The sequence below is a fragment of the Coturnix japonica genome, chromosome 1 (assembly GCF_001577835.2).
Source record: "Coturnix japonica isolate 7356 chromosome 1, Coturnix japonica 2.1, whole genome shotgun sequence".
Classification (NCBI taxonomy): domain Eukaryota; kingdom Metazoa; phylum Chordata; class Aves; order Galliformes; family Phasianidae; genus Coturnix; species Coturnix japonica.
The window spans coordinates 68,171,969-68,199,045 of NC_029516.1; the positions used below are offsets into that span (position 1 = coordinate 68,171,969).

The 27,077-nt window shown below is 40.8% G+C and overlaps 1 protein-coding gene across 5 annotated transcripts in view; it reads right to left on the bottom strand.

Annotated features, from left to right (window-relative positions):
- Nucleotides 1-7,048: 7,048 nt before the first annotated feature.
- TSPAN9 (tetraspanin 9) overlaps nucleotides 7,049-27,077 on the bottom strand; it is a 135,806-nt gene continuing 115,777 nt past the window's right edge. For 4 of the 5 annotated variants that reach the window (XM_015871566.1, XM_015871574.2, XM_032446763.1 and 1 more), the window contains 6 exons: nucleotides 17,799-17,990; nucleotides 16,090-16,164; nucleotides 14,425-14,526; nucleotides 12,052-12,183; nucleotides 11,872-11,955; nucleotides 7,049-11,057 (listed from right to left, as the gene is read on the bottom strand). In XM_015871566.1, coding sequence (XP_015727052.1) covers nucleotides 10,986-11,057; nucleotides 11,872-11,955; nucleotides 12,052-12,183; nucleotides 14,425-14,526; nucleotides 16,090-16,164; nucleotides 17,799-17,990 — 657 coding nt within the window. In that variant the 3' untranslated portion in view covers nucleotides 7,049-10,985. The remainder of the gene's footprint in view (nucleotides 11,058-11,871; nucleotides 11,956-12,051; nucleotides 12,184-14,424; nucleotides 14,527-16,089; nucleotides 16,165-17,798; nucleotides 17,991-27,077) is intronic. The other variant, XM_015871555.2, reaches the window with a different exon arrangement.

Consider the following 27,077-nt stretch of genomic DNA (forward strand, 5'->3'; position numbering starts at 1 on the left):
CTCCCCCCATGTCCATACCTTATACCCTGATTGCAAATGGCCTGAGGTGCCAGTTCTTTCTAATTCTGGCCGGGTTCTTTCTCCCTGAGGCATAGCTTGTATTTTTCCTTGTAGTTGTATACCTATAGGTTTCAGTGATTCTGGAAGCCCCCTGATTAAAGGAGTCATCCTTTCAGGATCCACAGGCATCATCATAGGTGATCCATGATGTGTCTGCAGCTTTCTATCATACATCATTTGCAGACAAGCAGCTTTTTGAACACTTTCCACTAATTGATCAGCTGTCCCATTAATAGCAAGAGGGTCTCCCCTTTCTAAAGGGTTAAGACCACCTGCCCAATAGGCAGCCCTTTGTGTTAGGGACCAGGGAGCACGGTTGTTACCAGTAGTTAAAAATACTCCAGGCCCCAATAACCTTCAGCTTCTGTCAGTTAACGGATTTGGTCTCCACAGGCGAGACGAACTCTCCAGACAACTCGGTCGCTGAGCCTTGGCGAGAGCGACGAAAATGTCTTTTCAGGTGGCGAGTCAGTGGCAGAAAAGAATTTCTTTTAACATGCATGTGGGGGGTGCAGAATCCTCAGGTGAGCAAACTATAGGCGTTGGTATTCAAAGACGCAAGTGGGTGGGCGAGTCCTCTATTGCCAGCCCTTCCTGGATGCCTGTAGTTCTGCGAGGAAAAAAGGTGTTTTGTGAGGCAAATGAGGACAACAGTATTGCGAGGATTCGTACTAGGTGAAGAGTTCCTTTAAAGCCATATGGCACAAATGGAATATGGTGCGGCGCTGGGGAATTGTTTGCAAGAGGTCACAGGTGATTCTGCAGAGTGTTTACCAGTCTGGCAGGACTTTAACTGAGGCCTGTAATGCGGGAGGTGGGGGTTTCTGCCGAATGCGGTTCATATCGGAAGCCACGGCAGCGGTTAAAGCAGCACCGAGGACCGCACCCAAAAAAATAACGAGTGTCCGTTCCGCGCTCGAGTATGGCCTCAGAGTGTAAAACACGAATGCACGGGCGAAACACGCTGCAAGGAGACCAGGGGTGTCGGGCCCAAGCCACCCTGATAAAGAGGGCCGAGGCACCATGCGTGGTCTAAAAGGGACAAAATAGACATTTCATGGTCATAGTGGCAACAAGGGCACTCATTTGCTCAAGATCACTAAAAAGATACACACTAAGGGAAGGAAAAGGTACACGGACTCCTTAACCCGGTCCGCGCAGGGAAGCACACACCTATCAACAAATGGCAGATGCTACAGCAGTCCTCCCTTCACAAAAGACCAGAAGGCCAATCAACACTTACAAGAAGTGTTAACACCTAAAGCGCGCGCCGGCTACCCTGGTCAGCCGAAAAACTTCAAGCGTTAAAGCCACACAAGGGACAAACACGTCTAGGGTTGCTCAGAACAGGAAGAACCTTGGAGAGGCACAAACGTCAAAAAGGACGCCTCACTTCCCACAAGAGGTGCACACACAAAATGGGGTCAAAGTCAAAAATACGTGACAGTATAAACACAAAAATGCGAAATAGTCTTCCCGAGGAGGCACACGAAACAAATACAAACTAAAGCAAAAGTAATTAAATGTCCTCGAGAGCATGCACACGTGAATAAGGAAAGGGGCAGAAGTGGACGATCTTCCTGGAGAGGTGCTCACAGCGAAGGTACCAAATGAGCGCTCCGTGGCAACTCAGGAGCGGGCACACAGAAAAATGTTGGAGTGGTTGAAGGACAACACCTCAGGCGGGGAGCCTGCGACGGACGCCAATTAAAAAAGTCTCGCGCCAATTTACAGGAGGGAAGGCAAGTTCTTGGGGTATATACCCGGCGTAGATTAGAAGCAACGGTGTCAAATGTTGTACCAACCAGTGATTAAAGTCCGAGCCGTTTGTTAGGGAGGATGGGAAGGAAGCGTAGCGATAGGGAAAGTAGGAAAGATAAGCAAGGAGGCTTTGCAGAGAGCAAAAGAGATAGGAGTCACCACGTGGGCGCCAGCGAGGTACACAAAGGTCCGTTGATGCTCAGGAACTCGTGCTTGATCACCGCGGGGCGATGGGAGACAGCCAGGGAGCTCCCAGCAGCACGTCCCGGGGGGGCTGCGACCAAAGATGTCCCTCAGGAATTCTCCGGCAAAGGGCTGTGGAGTTTGTCTCCAAAGCGGCAAGTTTTAGCGAGGGCCTGGGAGCCCCATTTCGGTGGGGGGGCTTCTGCTGCTTTTGAGTGGACTCAGCCGAGGTGCAGGAACGAGCTCGAGCAAACACTGAACTTCCAAACAAGCAGGTAAACACACTTTGTAATAGGGTTTAAAACCAGCTTTTGTGACATTCCTGGCCCACAGATAAGCCAGCAAGGAGGGGGGGGGGGCTCTGTTGCCAGACACAAGCATTATCGCCTTCTGCAGTGGTCAGCTCCTTCAAGCAGCACCCCTGAAAAAGACTACTCATTCTGCTTCTGCTTATCTTTGCAATCATAAGCAGAGGTACTGTGGCACAACAACACCCACCATTCACCCTCCTAGATAGCAGTCGCCAGTCAGAGTCTTATCATCAGAAAGGCCTCATGAAAGCAAACTTTGAGACAATAAAAGAAAACCAGTTCTGTCTTTCACACATACAAAATATAGTTAATGTATATAAGTAACAAAACCTATTTTTTATATATTTTTATTAAAATGGAAAAAAGAGGGCAACAAAAACATAAAATTTGTGTTGTTTTTGTGAAATTTGTGCATCATTGTCTGGTTCGGTGGAACTGTTGCACTTCTTAGAGAGTTCTCAAGATGCATAATGAAGCATTACTCTTTCTGTGATCCTCCTAGGAAACATGTTAATGCATGTGAGAGATGAGCAGGTGATCCAAGACAACCAGCATGGCCTTGGGGACCCTGATACAGGAAAGACATGGAGCTGTTGGAGAGGTTACAGAGGAGAGCCACAAAGATGATCAGAGAGTTAGAGCACCTCCCTTACTCTCTACAATGACAGGCTGAGGGAGCTGGGCTTGTTCAGTCTGGAGAAGAGAAGGCTGCAAGGAGACCTCATTGCAGCCTTCCAGTATTTAAAAGGGGATTATAAAATGCAGGGGAATCAACTTTTTACTCAGGTGGATAGTGATAGGACAAAGCAGATTAGTTTTAACCTCAAAGAAGGAAGGTTTAGATTATATGTCAAAGGTGGGTTTTTCACAGAGAGTGGTTAGGTGCTGGAACAAGCTGCCCAGAGTGGACGTGGATGCTCCATCCCCAGAGGTGCACTAGACCAGGTTGGATGGGGCTGTGGACAACCTGGTCTAGTACAAGATGTGGTGGTTGGTGGCCCTGCCTGTGGCAGAGGTGTTGGAACTTGATGATTCTTGGGGTCCTTTCCAATCCAAGCTGTTCTATGATTCTATGATTTTCAAGTTCAGGCACAAGTTTTCCTTTTGTTTCCATAAATGACTTAATTTCATTTCACAAATCATAAAATTTCTTAACATTTTACCTCAACTTAGCCACTTTGCTTCAGAAAAGTAAATGATCTCTCTACAATCAGCATCCATACTTTTAAGAAATTTGAGAGAGCGAAAGCACAGCACAACAGTTGCAATGCTGCTGGAAATGGACTACCAAAATAAACTTTGGTCCATAGAAGAATTCCCTAAGGAACACGGACTTTTTTTCCAGGAAGCTAGGTCCCAGGATTTTCTCTCAATCACAAGGTAGAATCAGAAAGTTTAGGGTGGAGGAAGAGAAAGCATAGTGTTACAGTTGAAGTAGGGCTGCCAAAAGTAGAAAACACTCATATTTGCTTCTGAGGAGTAATACAGAGCCTGTGAAAGGAGGAATCTTACCCCAGGACCATAGTTCAGCACAGGGCTAGGACTGAGATAAAGTTGTGTTACAAATGCTACATTTGTCATGTGGCTGGAAGGGAACTGCTAAAGAAAAGTGATGGCTGCAGAAAAAAATATTTTCTCAGTAATACATCTGAGAAGAGAGTAAGGTCCTTTGGATTATGGTTGGATTATGGTTGAGTACACCACTGAAGTTGGAGTGGGGCTAGAAAGAACCTGCCAAAGGAAAGTCAGGACTGCAGAAGAACTCTCTCATGAGTGTGGAACTTGTGGAATTAGGTTATGTTTAAAAGTCATAACTCTATTGTGATATAGGCTGGTTTAGCAATAGGGGTCAGTATATTAGCTTAAGGACCAATATGCTTGTTTAACAAAAGGAATCCATGAGTGCTAGTTCTAAAACTTTTGATTTCAACCTTGCTTAATGTGTGAACAGCCTTGTTTTCTTTTCTTAGTCTCTGTGAACAGTCTTGTCACAAGAAGCACTGGAGTCATAATAGACTACTTTTATCTTTTGCACTCAACAGGTGCAAGGACGTCTTCCTCAGATTTCACATATATTGTTTTGGAAGTTGCTCATTATGGCCTAACAAGCAATGGAAATTTGCCAAATTGGGGAAAAACAGCTAAAGGTCAGCCAAAAGCGATGAAGCTAATGATGGAAAAATAGGGATAAAGTAAGTGACCACCCAAGACACCACTGCACATGCTCAGAGGGATATTAGCATATATTAATAAGTTCTTGGAAAAGAATCAATATGTATGTCAATGTACATGTACAATGTATATGTATGTCTCAGCTGTTTAAATGTAGAACCTGAACTCAGAGTGTGTGCTTGTTTGTCAAGTTGCCTGATACATATCATGAGGAATAAAGGAATGCTGCTTTCTAACACTGCACTGGATTTCAAGTTTTCTTTCTGGATTTTGGATGACAAGTGCAACTGGAATGAGACTGCCAAAACAAAAGCATCAGCTACAAATAAAATTTCCCTCAGAAAAAAATAAGTTTCTGGCATAAGTGGGATCCTATAAGGGCCTACTTGTTATGGTAAATGCTGATAATCAGAAGAAAGCACAAAAACATATTACAGTGGTACTGAAAAGGTCCAGGCAATGAAGGAAGACTGAGGATCTTGAGAAAGGGGAGGTTCTTAACCAAGAAGATACTTAAAGAGAATATAGAGTGCTACATGTGCAATGGGAATAGTAAGGGACGGAAAAAGGTAATGCAGTCTGTAATTAGAGCCCATCTGTTTGAATCTATTCATGGATTGGAGTCTTTGGACTATGGGTCACTTTGGATTCTGTTTAGGGCTGACAGAAAGGCTGCAGTTGGAGTCGGATTGGGAAGGGGCTGCTAAAACCAAGTGAAAGCTGCAAAGAGATTTCTTCTCTGAAAACTGTTGTCACTTGAAGAATGAATGAAATCATAGTATCATTAAGTCTCTCTCAACACAGATATCCTCTTGCCTTCTTCCTCTTGTCTTCTTACAAAATCATCTTACAATGTTTTGTACCTCTCGTCTCTTTTTCCCTCAGAATGTGCATCTTCCAATGACAATCTTTTCTGTGCTTCTCTAGACATACCCTTGCCTCCAACATACTTTTCAACTCCAAATTCTATTTATCCTTCTCTTAGTATATATGGCTTCCATACCCATTCCTCTTCTTCTGGCAAAGTTTTAGTCTTCTCATTCTGTCTGCAATTAGTCTCCAATTCCAGGCCCCTCAGCTCTCACCTCACATACTTTCTCCAGCTCTAGCCTGCAGTGAAACTTCCAGTTCCAGCCTTCTTCCACTTGATTTGAAGTAGAGCACAAAGTAATTTGTTGCTTGTTTTTAGAAACAGATGATATGAAAAAAGTAGTAATATCATATATTTTAGTAGTATACTTTAAAAATATAGTTGTTGTATCTGACAAGAAAAAAGTAGAAATACCATATACTTTAGTAGCATATTTTAAAAATATAGTTGTTGAATTATGTGATTGATTCTTGCATTACTCTAATAGCTTTTAGATGTTGCAAATAGTATGGATGTAGTATTATAGACTAGAAAGCATGTTGTAAGGCTATTCTGTTTTGATAAGAGACCCTCAGCAAAAGAAACACAATAATGAAAGCCAGGACCTCCACACAAGGCCAAATTGTCTCACTCTGTGATTAGGTTGGGGTGCAACAGGCAGCCATCAAGATACTCCTCACTATCCTCTTTACCTTCTGCACCCCAGTATATATCACTAAAGGGCAGGTTAACACCCCAGTATATATCTATCTATCTATCTATCTATCTATCTATCTATCTATCTATCTATCTGTCTGTCTGTCTGTCTATCTATCAAATATAGATGAGTTGCCAAACTTACCTCTATCCAAGGACAAGCAGATGTCTATGTCTAATAATGGCCAAGTGCTGAGTGAACAAATGCTACTATTTTGATGTGTTGGTGAAGAAAGTTCATCTAGAGGACAAGCAAGGAAGATCACTGGATGAAGTACAAGGACTGTCATGATGCTAAAAGGATACTAGACAGTAGAAGAGACCATGGAATAGAAGACTGGAAACCTCATAAATCACTACCTGAGATAGGCGTGTATATGTTAATTGTCTCATGTGTAATTGATGAATATGTACTATCTGTGGAAATATAATGGACTCTGAATCATGTAATCTTTGAAGCGCTTATGGTGGAAGTATCCCCAGCACTTCCTGATGCTGCTAATAAAGAACATCTAACTTAACAGTAACAAGACTTTGCTGTTAAGTTTCTACACATCTATTTCTTGGATTCACACTAAACTCACATACTAAACAGTATGAAATTTCCAGTTTCCTTCCAGTCCTTGGATTGCAAGACACAATACTTTCAGAGCTCATACTTTACTAGCTTCCACCCACTCAACACTAGATACTCTAAACTATTCACTCCCTCTTTGTTCCTAAGTGGCTTCAAATTCTAGTCCTCTCCTTCTGACTAATTATATCTCCATTTCTATGTACATATTCTCTGGTTTCAGCCCTCTGCTTCAGCCACATCCTTCTTATACCCTGCCCAAATGGCTCACTGTTTACCAGTCCTTTCAAGCAACTCCTGCAGAATCTCAGTGACATTCATGTAGGGATGGATCTCTGTGAGTCATCTTTTAGGTATTTTTTTTGTGTGTATTTATTTTTTAGTGATAAAAAGGGCGGGAAAGAAATGAGCTCCAAGAAGCACCTTTAAAAATATCCTTTATTTGTGTATCATCCTATTAAAAAAAAGCTTTTGTATAAAGGCAAAAAAGGTATTGCATAGAAGAAACACTGGTGCAAACATCACCTGGTAGGAATGGCATGTTGTTTCTTCATGTCTACTAACTACTGCAAAACAGATGGCTGACTAGTCTGCAGGCAAACATCTCCATGTTTCCCCACATAGGCTACTGGATGAAGCTGTTCAACCCTCTAAAAGTAAGTTACATCAGAAAGTGTGCCCTATTCCATGCTGCTCCCAAAAAACATCTGTTTCGAAAATACCCTTTCCTTTCTTGTCTTCTCTATACCTGACCAATATACTGCCCAAGAAAGACCACAAGGAGCAATTCTGCTGTCTTCAGCTTGCACTTCTCCTGTGTATGTTTTTAGTCCATGTATATTAATAATAATGGAGACAGTGGGAAGGGACACAGGTAAGAGAGCTGGCATAATTTGACCATTGTCCAAGAACTCAATGCATAGCATACATCTAATCTGTTATCACTGATAAACTTACTTATGCCATTGTTTGTAAAATCTCACATGCTAATTAACTATGTGTAGAGTGTGCTCTTTTCAGTGCTCTCCACCTTCAATTCCTTTAAGTAAAAACCTGGGTACCACCAAGAGGGAACATAATTCACTGCCTTTACTTCCACAGTTTTCAAGCAGTTTTCTCAATATGTCTCTGCTAAGTGCTGATGCAGCTTCCAAACATAAATCACAGTGAGACAGCAGGTATGCTATGATCTGAAGAAATACTCAATCAGCATTTTCACACACTTGAACTGTGCTTTCCTGAATTAGAATTGCAGAGAAGTATGTATTGATACAAATCAACATTTGTGTATACTAAATATACTTTTACTGAATCATTACTTTTTTTATTTTTTTAAATATATAAACATGCTAAAAACTTGCAGCTAAATAACCAAAATGATGTTTGGGGAAAACACATAGACAGCCACCCATCAACATAAGCAAGAATGAGACAAAGCTCCCCTTGACCAAACAATTACAAGACAGCCAGTGCTTTCCCTGATAAACTTACTGATGCAGCCTCACAGTTTTCAAGGCTGTTTCTGTTGCCTAGAAAATGGCATTACTTTTCCTCTCCTTTGAGGATGTCCATCTTGTCCCACATCAGTGAGTTAGCTAGAGACACAAATCAGCCCTGCTCTTGACTACCTTGCTGTAGAGTGGCTTCACAGAGATGAATACACAAAGCTTGAGTAACTACCTCAATTAATATTGTGCTTAGAATTATAAAAGTAATCTTTAGATTAGGATCTATGCTACTTACTGTTAAACTGTGAAAAAAAAAGTTTGGAGGGAAAGCAAAATAGTCAAATTCGCAACTATGCATTTCTTCTCTGTTTTACTCATAAAGTTTTTCAAAAATTTTTAAAGCTTTCCTATTATTTCCACTAAAATTTTATTATTTATTTATTTATTTATTTATTTATTTTGTACAAAAACTATATGTAGATTGAAATTTAAGTTGTAGTAGGTACCACTGTGCAACCCAAAAGGACAGATGTTATGTGATGCACCTTCTTCTTCTTGAACTCCAGAGAAAATTAAAGAAAGCAAAGCACTTCTGCGCAGAGTGAGAATGTAATAGAGCCATTAGATGAAAACTGTTCTGTCTTTTCTTGTAGAAATAGTAACACATTTTAGTAATTTTGTATATAGTCTTATATGTAGCAGCAAGTACACTGGACATCAGAGCCCCTTCTTTGTTGAGCAACATCTCCAATGAGGCTCAGATGTTCTTGGTCCCAATTTTTGTTAGAAATTGAATTAAAACTGGGTTCAGTTACTGTGCTTTCCTTCAAAGGCAATACAAATTAAAACAGCTGAGCCCATACAGTGTTTTTCAGTGGGAAACAAGAGATTTGTGAAACTTTAGGCATCATGGTCATGTGGTCAAGGGCCATGCTTTCAGATTAGCAACTGCTTTCTTCACTGTAATACCCCAAATCCAAATTCATCTCTCTGTCCTATGCATTCACACTCCTTCTGTGACATTGAGCTCAAAGGAACTTCAAAAAGTCACACAGAGTCCACACAAAATGCTATTGCTGTCCAATTTACAAATGCAAACAGAACCTACTAGGAAGATAAACAGGATACTCATACTTCCCAGATAGGAAGCGGCCCAACAGTTATTTCAGCCCATTATGAAAAGATTGGCTGAATTATACAATGAAACCAATATATTTTAAGAGTTTAAAGCATAAATATTCAGACTGGGCATTAAGAGAAATGTATTTCTCCTCCCGAGAAATTTATTTTCTCTCCACAGGAGTAGTTTGACATGGCACGGTTCTGAATGGGATACCACAGAGGCATAAAATCTCCATCCTCAGCAGTTTCTGTTATTCAGTCTAATAACATCATAATCAACTCCACCTCACATAGGTCACAGCTCTCTTTTGAGAGTGACATTGGATGAGGTAACCTACAAAGATCCCCTCTAACTGCCACTAATAAAAGCAGTAGAATTCCTTTCAGATCTGAGTTGAGCCCTGACTGGAGTTAAATCACAACATCCTCCAATGACCTTTTCTTCTTTCATGAAACTATAAAACTTAGGAAAGATCTCAAAAAAAAAAAAAAAAAAAAAATTGTTCAAAATTTGTAGCCAGAATATGGCTAAAAATCATGCATTGCACCCCAGTTGATGCTGGATCACCTCATTAGGTAGACTTGGCAATCTCCCAGCATGAACCAATTCTGTGCTGAAGGTGTGACAGTGCAGTCTCTCTGAGTTTCTTTTGGATACTGCCCCTTTTCTGAATCTGGTCTTCTTTAAACAAACTCATGTTCCTCTCTGTCCATGGACACCTTTTCCAGCTCAGAGAGATAGCTGTCATCTCTTTGAGGGAGCCCCTTCACTGAAAGGCACAGCATGACAAAACTAATAAAATTGCTACCCTTCCTTCTAATATCCAGTAGCACGCCATGCTTTAGGCAAATGTTTTGAAACAGAAAATACAGTATATGAAATCTGCTGCCAAGTGACCAGAAGGTCAGACTGCAAACTTTTTCCTTTTTCCTCCTTATGCCAAGGAGAATTCACTCACTTAGCCAATACTTTCAGATTTCAAAGTAGCATAACACCAAAGCAGTCTAACAAGGGCCATCAATTATAGTGCCACAATCTTTTTGGGTGGGTAAAGACACTGAAATTTCGCCTCATAGGTGTAGGGAGCTCCTCACGAACTTGAGAAACTTTCTATTTACCCATCCCCCCCAACTGTCAACTCTGAAAAACATGTCCTCAAGAGATTGCACAGTGGTTTCTACCTAACGTACAATAAATGTGTTAGAACAGATACAGTAAGAAGCTATCAACCAGGCTACTAAATTCTAAGCTATATTTATCATAATAATAATAACCATAATTATCATAACAAAATAGTATACACCATCAGGTACAAGAAGTTGCAAAGCAAAGCAGCTCCAATTCCTAGGACTCCCAGTTAGGGTGGCTTTTACAAGACTTCCAGTAAACTGAACATGAGGGTTGAAAATGTAATGGAAGACTTTGAAGAATTCTCCCTTAAAGTTTAACATATGTAACTGTTGCACATTTAGCATGTATTGGTAGAGCAAAATGTTTTCTTAAATCAAGGGAATAGTCTTAGAACAGATCTAAGATGTTGTGTAGAAAATCCATTTTTGGGGGAGCTTTTCTCCCTTTCTTTGGCAAATTAATGGCAAATGTGAAACAGACAAACATACGAATCAAATAACAAGTAGTGATAATAACTGTACAAGTAACAACGAAGTAGACCAGTCAGTGGGCCGGATTCACTCAGCAGGGCTTGGCTTGATACTCTCTGCAGTCACTTCTCTTGTTCATTTTTATGATCAAACAGAAGGATTGATGTGATAATGTTTCAGAGGCTTCAGGCATCATATTTTTTGCCAGTCCTGTGAATCTGCTGGAAGAGTGTCATGGAGAAGGCCATGCCAAGAATCTGAAGGAAAGCAAACAATGAAGGCTTCAGTACAAGAAGATGGCCAAAATTACATTACCTGTGTTTATGGTCCAACTTCAGTTTTAAAAGTCATTCTACACTAGTCAGATTTCTCAGTCTTCAACGCTGATCAGTAAACCAGGATGCATATTATGAAGGCACACAGCAGTGCCTGAAGATGTATTATCTATGATACATCTATGAGGCAAAAATCTCTCAGGGGTCTTTGTCACACATCCAAAATAAATAAATAAATAAAAATTCAGAAAAACAGGTCTGTCACTCTTTTACCCAAAATCTTGTGCTTGATTAACCAAAAACCTCTGACTGAAAACATCAGATTTTGGCAATCTGTACAGAGTACAGCAGTTATGCAGGAGCGCCCAAACAATATTTGACTATGTTGATACTTCTGTATTGCCTTTTTTATGCACATATTAACTTATTCAGTTCAGTAGCCATGATTTAACTCATTTTGGGAATTTCCAGAACTTGCTTCCAAATTTAAAAAAGTACAGTCCTCTAAAAGACAAGGTAACAAACGGATACTAAAACTGGTAACCCCAAAGCAGTGCTCTGAAGTCAAAATGCAAATAAGGAAACCCCACTGTAGCATGTCTTCTTTGAGGGTCAGCATGATGACTGACCTGTATTCTTTACAAAGATAAAGTCTCAAATAAGCTCATAAAATAAATCTGACATTTTTGAGAACATGATCAAACTCAAAGCAGTTGAGGACCACTTTTCACATAACAGAAACAAGGGTGTTCAGAGCAAGTCAAATCTGTGTTGATACACATCATACCAGCATTACCTGCATTATAAGGATACACATCCCAGTTGAGCCAAGAACATGCTTATTCTCATCAAACCAAGTCATAACTCTTTCATAACATCCCTGTAAGATGAAAATTGAATTCTCAATGTTATGTTTCTTTCATATGCATTCCCTCTATTTTGTTCCTTCCCACCCCTCTCTAAGACTTGGCCTTACCGTTTTCCACACTAATTCAGTGGAATTCCGTCCACAGTCTTGAGAGTTTTCTGTACAACATCGGTCTGGGACAATGTTTTCTCCCAGTACTGGGTACCAATCCGTAAAGTCATTTACACCACAGCATTTCATCTATGGCAAAAGATTAATAAATTATCTTAACTGTACACAATTTGTGAAAAGTACATCATCACAAACTTTTAGTTAGGATCATAGTATCATAGAATGGTTCGGGTTGGAAGGGACCCTTAAAGGTCATCTATTTCCATATTCTCTGTAAAGTGCAAGGATATCTTTTACTGCTTGAAGCCCTACCCAACCTGACTTCGAACATATCTAATGGCAAGTCATCCACTACTATTCTGGACAACTTCCTCTAGTATCTAGCCACCTTCATCATAAAGAATTTCTTCCTTATATCCAACCTAAATCTACCGTTACCCCTTGTTCTGTCACTACATATCCTGGTAGTATAGTAGAAAAGTATTTCTCAGTCATTCTTACAAACTGACTTTATACACTGGAAGGCTGCAATAAGGTCTCCTTGATGCCTTATCTGTTCCAGGCTTATAAAAAACCCAACTCACTTAACCTTTCTTCATAGGAGAGAAGTTTCAGCCTCTGATCATTTTTTGTGGTTCTTCTTTGGATCTGATGTAACATAGAATCATAGAATCGTAGAGTCACCAAGGTTGGAAAAGACCCATGAGATTACCCACTCCAACCATCTACCCACCAATAGTTCTCACTAAACCATGTCCCTGAACACAACATCCAAATGTTCCTTGAACACCTCCAGGTTCAGTGACTCCACCACCTCCCTGGGCAGTCCATTCCACTGCCTGACCACTCTTTCAGAGAAGTAGTATTTCCTGATATCCAGGTTGAATCTTCCCTGGCGCAGCTTGAAGCCATTCTCTCTAGTCCTATCACGAGTTACACGAGAGAAGAGGTCAACCCCCAGCTCATTACAACCTCCCTTCAGGTAGTTATAGATAGCACATGTCCTTGCATTTTTGAACTTGAAGAGCTCCAGTCTGTGGTCTCCCAAGAGCAGGGAGAGAGAATAATCTCTCTCAACTAATTAGACACTTCTCTTGAAGCATCCAGGATACAACTGGTTTTCTGGGCTGCAAGTGCACGTTTCCATCTTATTTCCAACTTTTCATCCATCAGTATCCCTAAGTCCTTCTCTGGAGAGCTGTGCTCCATAAATTCATTAAAGTCAGTGTTGATATCAGGGATCGTCTCAACCCATATGCAGGACCTTGGCCTTGCTGAACTTCAAGAGGTTCACAAGGGCCCAATCCTCAAGCCTGTCAAGGTCCATCTGGATGAAATCTCTTTCCTTTGAAGTGTTAGTTGCACCACTCAGCTTGGTGTCATATACAAACTTGCTGAGGGTGCTCAATCCCACTGCCTATGTCAGTAATGAAGATATTTAGTAATATTGGTCCCAGAAGGGATTTTTGAGAAGCACCACTCATTACTGGTTTCTGTTTGGATGTGGAGCCATTGACTATGATTCTTTGGATGCAGTCATCTAGCCAATTCCTTAGCCATCTAACAGCTCATCTATCAGACCCATAGGCTTCCAATTTAGTTGTAAAAGTACTGTAGGGGACTGTACCAAAGGCCTTACAGAAATCCAGGCTGATGACATCAGTAGCCCTTTCTTGTTCACCAATGCAGTAACTCCATCCAGAGAAGGCTGCTAGCTGCATCAGGCATGATTTGCTCTTGATGAAGCCATGTTGACTGTCTCTAACCATCTTTCATATGTTTTACTATAGTTTCCAGGAATATCTCTTTCAGGATCTCTTTCATAATCATACCAGGCACTGAGGTGAGGCTCTTCTTTACAGCCTCTAAACCACTGTTTTTCAATTTATTTATTTTGTTGTTGTTGGTTTTTTTTTTTTGTTTTGTTTTTTGTGCCTAGTGATAGCTAAAAGCAAATACTTAATGAAATAAGGAAACAACAAAAACAAGAACAAAAACAAAGCAGTACTATATCCAACGTGTGTTAGCATTTTTGTCTCAGATTCATAAGCCCAAATGCCAAAACATAAGGTAATTTGCATTTGCCTGCAAGTCCTGAATGGTTCTAAATATACAGGTTTTGTTACTTTTACTCTATTACAGACTATACTTTGACAAGACACAGTTCTCAGACAAAGGTATGCAACTTTCACCTTACAAAGTATTCCTTGATCCTGACATTCAGAGTATTTCCTGGATATTTGAGTGCAAGACCCAAAACAAAAGCCTGCATTAGCCATCTTTTAAATTGAAAAAAGATGCTAGAATTAACAGACTGTGGCAACCTTTGTAGCCAGATTGCTATTTTTTTCTAATGAGAAAATGAATTACCTCTGCTTGAATGATATTCCATGCGTTTTTCAGTCCAACATTATTTTCTGAATTGTACAGCTTCATACCTTCCTTCAAATCCTTCTTTGCGCTCTCACTGACCTGCATCATACAAATACTGAACGTCAGTGCACTGCTATTTGTAGGAAAGGACCTAATTGCACAACCTGAATATGGAATACATTTCTTTTGTCACATACAAAATTAACACAGGCAGAAAAGATCTCTCTTAGCTTCAATACTCTCATAAGGTCTCTTCAAGCACCTGCCAAGGCGAGGTCAGTCTCTCAGATTAATTACTCCAGGATTAATTTTCATGAGAATTTAAACAGCTTCCCATGTAGTAAGAGTCTATCATATAGTTATCTGATCCAAACTAACTGAAGTAATCAGCATAAGCTGAGCTTATGTTAATTTTGTCACAGACAGATGTTGGCAATATATCACAGAAGCCTCTCCAGACAGTGACTTACGGCCTACATAAATTTGCTAATATCCTAAAACCAGAGTCTCCATCTCCCAAACTAAACTTAGTTGTTCCTTGCATAAGTTCAGGCAGGGTATAATTAATGGCCAATATGAAATCAATTGAGAAAAGGCATTATCATCGTTCTGTTTGTTGGAACATGCTTGCAGGATTTAAAATTTTCAAAAGTGTTCTTGCTTCAAAGGAAGTAGTTGGAATGCTTAACAAGAGATCTCATATGTCCTATTTCTCTTACAAATTTCTGTTCACGCCTGAAATTTTGGATGTAAGTAGGAGTGCAACTTGGCTCTGACAGCCAAATACAAAGGAGATTTGGAAAAAGGCTAGGAAGCAGTTTGCAGTTTTGCCAACTCAGCTTGCCAACTCAGCTGTGAGCTGGCAAAACAGAAAGAGTTAGCCTATGTATAAATCCTGGTATTGAGGACAACTATTTTGTAAGATCTATTTCATTCCTCTTTCACATTTTATTCAAAAAAAGAAGTTCACCCCAACTCCCTGAAAGTGGCAGACATCATCATGACAACCTGGGAAAAGATACAATATGGAAAGAGATCCTTTTTGAAATGAGTCTGGATATGCTCTGTCCTATGTTTAACAGAGATCTCCAATTCTGCCAGAATTTTTCCAGTCTTACTGATCTGCTAAGCCAGTCAGCATTACCTGTTGACTTAACCATCATCAGATAGCAGGTTTATGAGAAGCTGCCTCTTCATCTACTCCCCAAACTTGCTCCTTGCTCCTCCAGTTCTGTAGAAGGGTTGGCCCTAAGAAGATAACCAAGTCCAAACCAGGACCTCCCAGAACCCAGATCCATAAGATCATTAGCTTTTTGCAGAGACATCAAATAACTATGTTTGGTAACTTTTAGGTTAAGATGCAGAGACATCAAATAACTATGATAGGTAACTTTTAGGATAAGACTAAACAGAAGGCTTTGGACTATGCCTATTATTTCAGGGAGGAAAATGTTTTCTCCTATTTGCTCTCCTTATAATTTCCTCTCTTCCTTTTCTCCCAGAAGCAGCTTACAGAAAACAGCCAAGACCTAAGGGTTAAGCCTCTGGCAAACTGAAGAGCAAAGAAAGTCCTCAATGAAAGTGTTTTCATCAAACAAAAGCAACTGGAACCTGTTTTCCCTGCTAGTAAAGATAATTAATCTGTGTGTCATATTTGCTTACCTTGTCCATATAAACAAAGAACAAAATGAGTAATATCAGCTCTGCCAGGAGAATTATCAGCAAAATGACGAAAAACTAGAACAAAGAAAAACACTGTGAACATACACTTGCAAAATAGACATTTTGGAATTGGAAATAGAATTGGAGATATTATAGGCCTTGTTCTCCAAGCCTTTTCTCTACTGCTAAACATATGCAAGATTGAATTCAAATTGTTCAAGTATGTTAATTGTTAATACTATCTTGTCACTAAAGTTCCTGTATGTCTTACCATCAGTGAGGAAGCACGCTGTTTACTAATCTCTAAATCTCAGATTTTTCTCTACTATCAGTTTTCAACTTTCAGCAGTGCACAAAGTCAATCTCTTTCTCTCAAACAATCTACAGAACAAATGCCACCCGTTACTGCAGAGGTAAATGAGATGTGTCACAGGAATGGTTCCCTTATACATAGGCATTAACTAGATCTGACTGCCTGTTTGAACAGTCATTATATGACTCAGCATTTCTATTTCTAACTGTCTGTGGTTGAAATCTCTCTCTGCAGGGAGCAGCCCAAGTATGAGCTTCAACAGTTTCTCATTACTCTTCATGTCTAGTAGCAACCTTCTAACTACTAGAGGTATGTCACATAGCCATGGCATCCCCATATACACAGTGGGAGAAATGGAGGGTGATGTGCTGTACTCAAAAAGTCAGAAACATACAATAATCTGTATCAAAAGACTTCTTCAGAGCCTTTTAAGAATACAAACATACACTTAAAAAAAAAAAAAAAAAAAAAAGTTGTTTCTGTTGGTACTGTAGTTTGTGAGAATGAACAACAAAAAACCCCAAAACAAAACAACCCAACAAAAGAAAAACAAAACAAAAAAAAACCAAAACAAACAAACAAAAAACCCCACACCAGCAGAGAGTGAGCAAATGCATGTTTCTCCTCCAGTTAATTTGCTTAAGTATAGACCATACTGCTTAGCTGCTCCCCAACAGCATATAAGGGAGACATTTACACGTGAAAAAACTCACATGAACCTTGGTAATACAGAACCTGTGTTTCAAAAACTGCAATTGAATTGGAACTTGTCTTCTTTGGAAGCCCTTCTCTCACCCTCAAAGTGGTGAGGATCATGATGAAAACTCCTGAGTTTATGCAAGAGATTCACTGCATGTTTTCTGAGAGGGGTTCTCAAACTCTGCTTCCTTGCTGGACAAATGTTGTCAATTACCAGATTACTATTTTTTAAAATCTTTTTTAACGGTAATACCAGGCAGTGACCCTGACTTCAGGTCAGATGCATTCCACCAATCTCTGACACAGGTCTTATCTAAAGACAAAGTAGAAAATAGCCATGAGCTATTTATTATGACTGGCATTCAAAAACAGTTGTGCTTAAGATTTTCCAGTCAGTTCTTCTAACATTTTCAAAAGAGATATTTGACCCCACACTTCATGTTCATTCAGAGGTAACTGTGTAATGTACTTTGGCATCTAATACATAAGAATTCACAGTAACAAGGATGCATATGCTAAAGCACCAGTGATATTACTGTGACCAAACCTGCGTAATGTCATACTGCAACCCTACAGAAGACAGTAAGTTAAGGGAAATGCTAGTGATCCACAGGACTGCTTTGCACTAGTGAAAATATTTTTAAATAAAATAATCACAAAGCAACAGTATTCACAGAAATAAGCATTGATGTCTTACACTCAAAAGTAGGCACTTATTCTCCTTGATAGCACCTAGGCAGCCCAGAAAGCCGGTCACCATGATGATTGTGCCAAAGGCAATGACTAGGTTGGCAGCTGAAAGTGATGGAAAGCTAGGAGAAAATGTGGCGAAGTTTCCTTGTGACACTGACAGCCAGATGCCCACGCCCAGGAGCCCACAGCCACATAACTGCAAAGAGATAAAATAAAGGTTTAATCATTGACTCCTTCCTCTGCTCTCTGAAAGGAAGGAATTTCTCAAGCAAATTCCCAGTTCTGCAGTAATATTCTCACTGTATTGGTGCTGAAACAAAATTAAACTAGATGTCCTTATCTAAACCTAGGCATGTAATTTATACTGATAAATCTAATTAAATGCCACTGGATGGCAGAACTCTACTTTTTAAGATTCATCAGATGAAGTCAGGGCTACCAATTTATCTCCCAGCAACACAACCCAGTGCAAGTTTTCTGTAGGAAGGACAAAAGCATTATTTGAAAGAATGCCTTATTGCACATATTTGTGCAATCATCTACAAACTCTCAGAGTTTCCAGCCCCACAGCTCCTCATTCTAGGCCAAGCAAAGAAGTAATAGAGGTAATTAAAACATCATCACTTCAATAAATATTTGTCATAATGTCCCAGTAGCCTAGATAAGTTTTTTGATAAGTTCTCAAAGCATTACTGTTGTTTGTCATTATTCAGTAACAATCAGATTTATAGGTTTATTATCTACAGGAAGCTCAACTTCCATTACTCTGCCAGTAGCAGAATCCAGAGGAAATGCAAAACTGATAATAAAACTCAAAATTAACTTTTTTCTTCTAATCACTCTCAACAACACCATATCTAGTTAAAGAAATAAGGTTCTCTACCAGTCACAGGGCAGGTCTTCTGAAGAATGGCCAAGAGTATTGCATGTACTACAATGGGACTGAAAGCTGGTTATTTTTTAATACTTGCTTAAAATGGCTGATATAGAACTTCCCATCTGATATGTGATCATTGTGTAGTGAAATCATAAGTAGACAGTTAGTTGTGTTTTCATTAAACCTGTGATATTCTAAACAGCATTATTAAAGTTCTGTGTCAAATCTACTCTTCAGAGAATCACAGAATGGCTTAGGTTGGTAAGGACTTTAAAAGTCATTGAGCTCCAGTGCCCCTGCTGTGGACAAGGTTGCCACCCCCTATATCAGACTGTCCAGGGCCCCATCCAGCATGGCCATGAACTCTTCCAGAGATGAGGCATGTCCTTCAGTGCCTCACCACTCTCTGAGTAAATAATTTCTTCCTAATGTCAATCCAAATATCATTAAACTTAATGATAAAGGGTTTTTCCTCACATATGAGAGTATTCAAAGTTCTTTGTCTGTTGTGAATCCTTATGATTCTGGATTTTTCTTTGCTGACCCAACTTGTCTGGCTCGTGTGAAAAAGAGATAAGTGAGCATCTCCTCTTCCTCCCACATGTCCTTGCTGTCTTCCTACTCTAGTAGCTTTCTCTTGTCTTTTCTTGATCTATGCCTAGTTTACCTCCTTCTGTTCTTCTGAAATCATTATATCATTAACTGTGCTGTCTTTGATTTATTAGCCATGCCCATCTAAACACTATTAGTGCATCATAAGTACCCATTTGTTAGAGTAAAATAATTGCAAGACCTATTAATTTTTTTTTTTTCTGAGATTCAGAGTCAGGTGGCTACGTATTCTTTTGTCCTGGTCTCTTTTTCCAACATTTCAGGTTCTAAAATAACATTATATCTCTTATCTGTGTACAGTGAATCATTGTCTCACCTTTTCAATATGAAAATTTTTTCATTATGGTATATGAAAAAAAAAGCAATGTAAGTGAAATAGCCTCTTGTCTTTCTCAACATTTTTGCAATACTCTCTTCTTTACTGCAGTTGTTTCTACACAAATAAAGTGCTCTTGGCATCTGAAAAAGTCTAATAACACAGTTCTTTTATGACCCATTTCCACAATGTTTTATGATTCATGTCCACTGATCCTTTCTACCATACGAAGATTCTTTGAATGAAAATTCCAGGAATACTACCCAAACCTTCAGTTGCAGGGAACTCCAAAATTTGGAAGTTTCCCTATGGCCTGAGGGCAGAGTTGGGTGTCATGAGTGCTAGTATGCCGGGCTTGATGAATTTTTTGGAGCAAGCTGACAGTTCGCATGAGGAAATGACTAGGTTGATCTTATTAGCAGAGCTTTAAACTAGATTCAGCAGTGGAAGGGGATGTACTTCTGAGTGACAGAGAAAAGCCAGGGAGCACCAACACTTCAGGAAGCAGCAGGGAAAAAAATGTGAATTGTCCTAAAGGAATGAGGGAAGGTTTCTCTGAGAAGATAATGCGCCCAAGCTGAAGTGCCTTTATACCAATGCACATGGCATGGAAAACAAGCAGGATTGGTTGCAATCCAGATAGAAAACAGCTACTGCAACTGCAGGTTGAGAGAGGTGATCTTCCCTCTATTCCACCCTGGTGAGGCCATGTTTAGACTACTCTGCCCAGTTCTGAGCTCCTCAGTTAAAAAAAGACAGGGATCTCCTAGACGGAGTCTAGTAGAAGGCCACAAAGACAATAAAGGGCCTGGACCATCCTGCATATGAGGAAAGACTGAGTAACCTGGGTCTGTTCAGTATGGGGAAAAGAATCATAGAACAGAATCATAGAATAGCTCAGGTCGGAGAAGACCTTAAAGATCATGAAGTCCAATTGCAACCTAACCACACTACCCTAACTCTGACAATCCTCTACTAAATCATGTCCCTGAGCACTACATCCAAACGTTTTTTAAACACATTCAGGGAAGACGACTCAACCACCTCCATGGGGAGCCTATTCCAGTGCTTATTTAACAGCTCTTTCTATAAAGATTTTCCTGATATCCAACCTAAACTTCCCCTGGCACAACTTAAGGCCATTTTCCTATAAATTTATGACTCATCATTGCATTCTCAACATTCCGATCTGTTGTGAACTAATATCTTTTAATGCTTGCCCCTCCTTAAGGACACTTAGAACAACTTGCTTATGTGTGGATTCTCAAACATCTGATAAAGATGGAGTTTACTCTGCAGGCTCCTTCCAAGGGAAGCACAGTCTATGCCCACTAATGAGTCACAGATTCAGTTTTATTTCTGACTTTGTAGAGTTCACTAAAATTGAAGTGAAGTTCAACTGAAAATAAACCCACAAGACTGTTAATGGAATTTCATATATTGCACTATGTCCTGTACTCTGTAAGCATTCAACAGAGATACACTTTGAGCTATATACACTCTATATACGGAGCATGTTAGCCTCAAAGGTTTTTTTTTTGGTTTTTGTTTTTGTTTTTGTTTTTTCATCCTATTTATGCAGGTCACATTTAAGGAATTTATCAAGTAATCAAACATCTACTAAAAGAGTATCTGTAAGAGGTAGTATGTACAGATGTTCTTTTGTTAAGTCCAGAGTATACACACCTGTAATTTCCCTGGATCATGTCTTACTAGGCTACTGGATACACTTACCCTAGAGTCTTAATGGAACTAGTTAAAGGGCAACTACTGAGAAGAAAACCAACAAATTATGGCAATAGGCAATTCGTTATGAATGCCTATTTTAAACATATCTTTCCAAACAAAAGATTTATCATCTTTCTTGGTCTCTCATCCAACTTTTTTACAACAACAAAAAAACAGATGAAAATCTAATGTGAGGCTTCCCATGAGTAACCCTTTACCATTACAAGCACAGCTGCAATACTAGATTACTTCAGTTTATACTATAATGGACTGCTTTAGTTGTCAAGCTGCCAATATGTTCTTTGGCTAAGAAATTATCCAGGTACATACCTGCTAATGAAAATACAAATATGAATCCATATTTTCATAATCTAATAATAAGACTTGTATGTAATTTCTTGGTTATTCATGCTTAAGAAAGATATACATAGATATGTAAGTTATTCTCCCCCAAAATACTCATTACACTGTAGCTACTTAGAATTATATTCAAGAGTATTTTAGCACTTTACATAGGAGACCTCAGGTCAAATTGCAAATTCCTCTGTCCTATAATTTTCATTTTTTCCTACGATACTCAAAATTTCCATCATCCTGGGCTGCCTATGTAGAAAAACACATACACCTTCAGAAAATTACTTGTACACCCAGAGGTGGTATTTATTTTGGGTACAAAGAAAGTACACAACAGCATTCTATATACAACACACACACACACAAGAAAAGAGATAATTCATGTATACAGTGTCATGGCGTTATCTCTAGATCTGTGTCAAATCAGGTAAAATGAAAAAGAGACAGAGAGTGTCCAAAACTAAAGGTCTTACTCTAACACTGAAGGCAAGATGGCTAGGGAGCACACAACTGCTGATGAGCAAGAAGTGGAAAAAAAAGGGACATCTCATGACTTGTGGACAGTTTTTATCTTTCCCTCTGAGCAAAAAACAGAAATGGAACAGTGAGCCTCCTGGGAGGCTGCTGGCTCATGTCCAGTTTCTCATCCTCCTGGACCCCTCAAGTCCTTCTCTGTAGAGCTGCTCTCAAGGAGATCTTCCCCCAGTTTGTATAAATACCTGGGATTGTCCTGACCCAAGTGCAGCACCCTGCATTTGGCCTTGTTGAACCTCATTAGGTTCACTTGGGCCCACATCTTCAGCCTGTCTAGGTCTCCCTGGACAGCTTCCCTTCCTTCCAACATATCGACTGCACCACTCAACTTGCTGAGGGTGCACTTGATGCCATAATCTGTGTCACACACACAATCACACAGAATCACCCAGGTTGGAAGGGACCTCAAGGATCATGTAGTTCCAACCCCCCTGCCTAGCAGGGCCACCACATACAACTTTACTAGATCAGGTTGCCCAGAGCCCCGTCCAACCTGGTCTTGAACACCTCCAAGGACGGGGCATCCACAACCTCCCTGGGCAGCCTGTTCCTACGGACGCTAACGCACTCTCTACTTGAGTAAAGAATTCCCCTAACATCCAACCAAATCTTCCCTCTTTTAACTTAAAACATTTCTCCTAGCCTGCTATTATCAGCCTTTTCGAAGAGTTTACTCCCCTCCTGGGAGTAAGTCCCTTCAGTATTGAAAGGCTGCAATGAGGTCACCGCAACCGTTCTCTTCTCTAGGCTGAAAAAACCAACTCTCTCAGCCTGTCCTCCATAAGGGGGAGGTGCTCCAGCCCCCTGATCATGCTTTCCGCTCGGCCTCCTCTGGCCTTTCCAAAATTCTCATCGTCTTTTTAGTACTGGAGGGCTCCAACACCCTGGACACAGTACTCCAGATGGAAGGACCTCACAAGAGCAGAGTAGAGAGGGACAATCACTCTCCTATCCCTGCTGACCACCCCCCTCCTGATGGTGCCAGGATCCCATTTGCTTTCCGGGCTGCCCAGAGCCCGCACTGCTGGCTCATATTAAGTTTCTCGTTATCAGGACCCATAGGTCTTTCTCTGCTCCAAGCTGCTCTCAAGGACACCCTCTCCAGCCTGTAAGGTGCCTTGGGTTCTTCCGGTCCAAGTGCAAAAACCTTGCACTTTGCCGTGTTTGAACCTCATTAGGTTCACCCGAGCCCAGCTTTCCAGCGCGTGTCAAGGTTCTCTGAATGGCATCTGCCCTCCCGTTCAACCATATCGACTGCACCACTCAGCTTGGTGTCACAGCAAACTTGCTGAGGGTGCAACTCCATTCCCTCATTGATGTCATTAATAAAGATGTTAAAGAGCACGGTCCCCAAGCGAAGACCCTTGAGGGACACCGTCGTTTACAGTAGGCTCCACTGGAACATAGAGCCATTGAACCTACCACCCTCTGTCTGCGGCCTTTCAACCAATTGCTTTATCATCTCAGTTGTCCACCATCAAATCCACTTCCTCCAATTTGGAGAGATGAGGATGTGATGGGGACCATGTCAAAGGCCTTGCTCGGTCCAGGTAAAATGACATTGGTCGCCTCCCTTCGTCCACCAACGCCGTCACTTCCTATCATAGAAGGCCACAAAGATTAGTTAGACATGACTTCTCTGGTGAAGCCGCTGCTGGCTGTCCTCGGATCACGTGCTCGTTCTTTATGTGATCAAGCATGTTGTCCAGGAGGATCTGTTCCATAATCTTCCCAGGCACGGAGGTGAGACTCACCGGCCTGTAGTTACCCGGGTCCTCCCTGCTCCCCTTCTTGTGAATGGGAGTGACGTGACTCTTCCTCCAATCATCCGGGACCTCACCTGACAGCCACAACTTCTCAAAGATGATGGAGAGCGGCTCAGCAACCACCTCAGCCAGCTCCTTCAGGACCCTGGGATGCACGCCATCTGGCACCATAGACTTATACTCATTCAGTCTAAGGAGGCACTCTCGGACTTGCTCTACCCTTACAGTGGGGAGGGATTTACCCCCTTGGTCCCCACATAGAGGTATGGGGGTGCAAGAGTGTCACTGATGAAGACGCTGATGAGTACCTGTCCCAAGACCAACTCCTGTGGGATACCACTTGTGAACGGCCTCCACCCTGACACAGAACCATTAATCACAGCCCTTTGGCTGCATCCAGCCAACCAATTCCTAATCCATCAAACAGTCCATTCTTCAAATCCTCTCCAATTTAGAGAGAAGAAACCATGTCAAAGGCTTTGCAGAAGTCCAGGTAGATGATATCCATCACCCTTCCCCTGTGCACCAAAGCCATCACTCCATCATAGGCCACCGGACTGGCCAGGCAAGCTCTGTCCTTGGTGAAACCATGCTGGCTTTCGTGGATCACATCTTCATCTTGTATGTGTTTTAACATGGTAACGAGGAAGTAATGGGAGTAATGTTTCCGTTTTTCCAGTCACCAGGGATTTCACCCAACAGCCATGATTTTTCAAATATGATGGAGAGTGGCTCAGCAACCACATCAGCCATCTCTCTCAGAACCCTGGGATGCATATCATCTGGCCCCATAGACTTATATATACACATATATTCAGTTTCATGAGGAGGTCTTGGACTTGTTCCACTGTGGGACAGAATGCACAACTAGAGGTCTGGGGTCCTTCATGCACTGTTCTCAGCACTGAAAGATTGAGAGCAATTTCCGTTTACAAAGTTTAAAATAGAAATACAAACCTTGCCAGAATGATTTGAAAGTATTGGCAGATGGATGTAGTATTCCTGAATCTGCATCATGTAACATTTGGCAGCTATCTTGACCACTGAACAGCTGACTTTTAGTGCAATGACATTATTAATTCTATCTTCTTTGCCAAACAAGGACCATGAATGAAGCTCTACAGTATCCCTTTCATTAAGCAGTTCTTGTACACCTGCTAAAATAAGTAATGTAACTGTCCTATTAAAAAGCTCAGTTTGATCCAGCCAAGCTACCATCTGACTGCAAACAGCAATATATATGGACCAAAGACTGTACAGGTATCAGAGGGTGGCATGCTCCATCTATCTCATCAAATGTAGGAAAACAAACATTGTCACTAACTTTAAGATGACTTGCTTGAATCTGATCTTTTCCCTTCATTTCCATGTTGGTTGCCCTGAGTAGCCCTTCCCCTCCCCCCCCCAAAAAAAGAAAAAGAAAAAAAAAAGGTGAGAGGCAGGAGCAGCAATTTCTCCTCAAGCAGCAGAAGTTAGTGTGCCCCGGTGGCGCAGTGGTTAAGGACGCCGCCTTGCAACACTGGGGCACGGAGTTCGAATCCCCCCTGTGGCACAAGTGGTAGAAGTGCCGCTCTGCTACACAGAGGCTCGAATCCCGGGGGCTGGACTCGATGATCTCTAAGGTCCCTTCCAACCCGCACGAGACTATGATACTATGAAGTTCCAAGACAGCAATTTGCTTTGAAATCCTCTGACCATTGCTTAACTGGAATGGGACTTTTACTGTGCCTAGAGACCTATTGGCGTGACAAGGTCCAGCACATTCAACTATTTGTCAAATTTTTTAAGTACTTCCACAGTTCCATAAACTCGTCTAATTCTAACAGCAACCTACTGAAACAAACAATTTAATGAAGTTGTATCGATGCATGGTATGACAAAAGCACTGTATTGGTTCTGTATTTTTAGATGAATGATAGTGCCTTGGTATGAGGAAAGCTATGAAACATTATCACTGCCATAATTTTTATATTTAAACACAGATAATTTCAAGAACAGACTGGATGGTGCCCTGGGCAACCTGGTCTAGTACAAGATCTGGAGGCTGATGACCCTGCCTGTGGCAGGGTGGTTGGAACTTGGTGATCACTGAGGTCCCTTCCAACCCAAGCCATTCTGTGATGATTCTGATACCATGCAGTACTGTTGTCACTTGCCAATGCTACAGATGAAACCTGTCTTGAATATCCAGCAAAGTGATGATTCTGAAAATTCATCAAGTCCTATCAACTGGATTATTATTATATTTAAATCAGATTTGTATTCAAATATATGATGGAATATTTAAATTAACAAGCTCTCTATTCCATGCAGGACTCCTCAGGCTGTAAAAGTGAAGGCTCTGGAAGGACCTCTTCAGTATATACAAAGACCTAAAGGGAAGTTGCAAAGAAAATTGAGAAAGGTTCTTCTCAGCGGTGTTTGGTGAGAGGTGAGAGACAAGAGTCACACACTGAAATACATGTAGCTTTTTTTGAACATCAGGAAACAATGCAAGTAACTAAACAATGGAACAGGCTACCTGGGGAGGTTGTGGAATCTCCCTCCCTGTTTCTGGACCACTGGCTCTAGGTGAATGTGCTTGAGCAGGGAGGTTAGACAAGATGATCTCCAGAGGTCCCTTCCAATCTCAACCATTCTGTGATTCTTTGTTTCATGGCTTGCTTACTGTGAGTATATAATATTACATACCAGCTTTAGCTGTGCCATCATAACATCAAACATTAAAGCTACACTGGGAATCAATATTTAACAGCAAACAGATGTGCAACAGGAGAACATATAGCACACAGATACCTGCCATTATAAACTTGTTTTCTCAAACTACTTGCATGTCACAAAGAAGTATTTACCCTGCATTTGTAGAGAAGAAGTGGGATCAATAAAAAATAGAGATCCAACTGAAAGATGATGTTTGACAAAATACTGGTATTAACCAAAAAAGCTGGAAATGCCCATCCTATGATCAAACCTCCAGAGGCACTCCACACAGATGAGGTCTGCATGTGTCTGTGGTAAAAGAGACCATCCACATAGAAAAAAGCACCAGAAAAAAAGGTTGGTAAGGATACATACTGACTTCAGTGACTACCTACT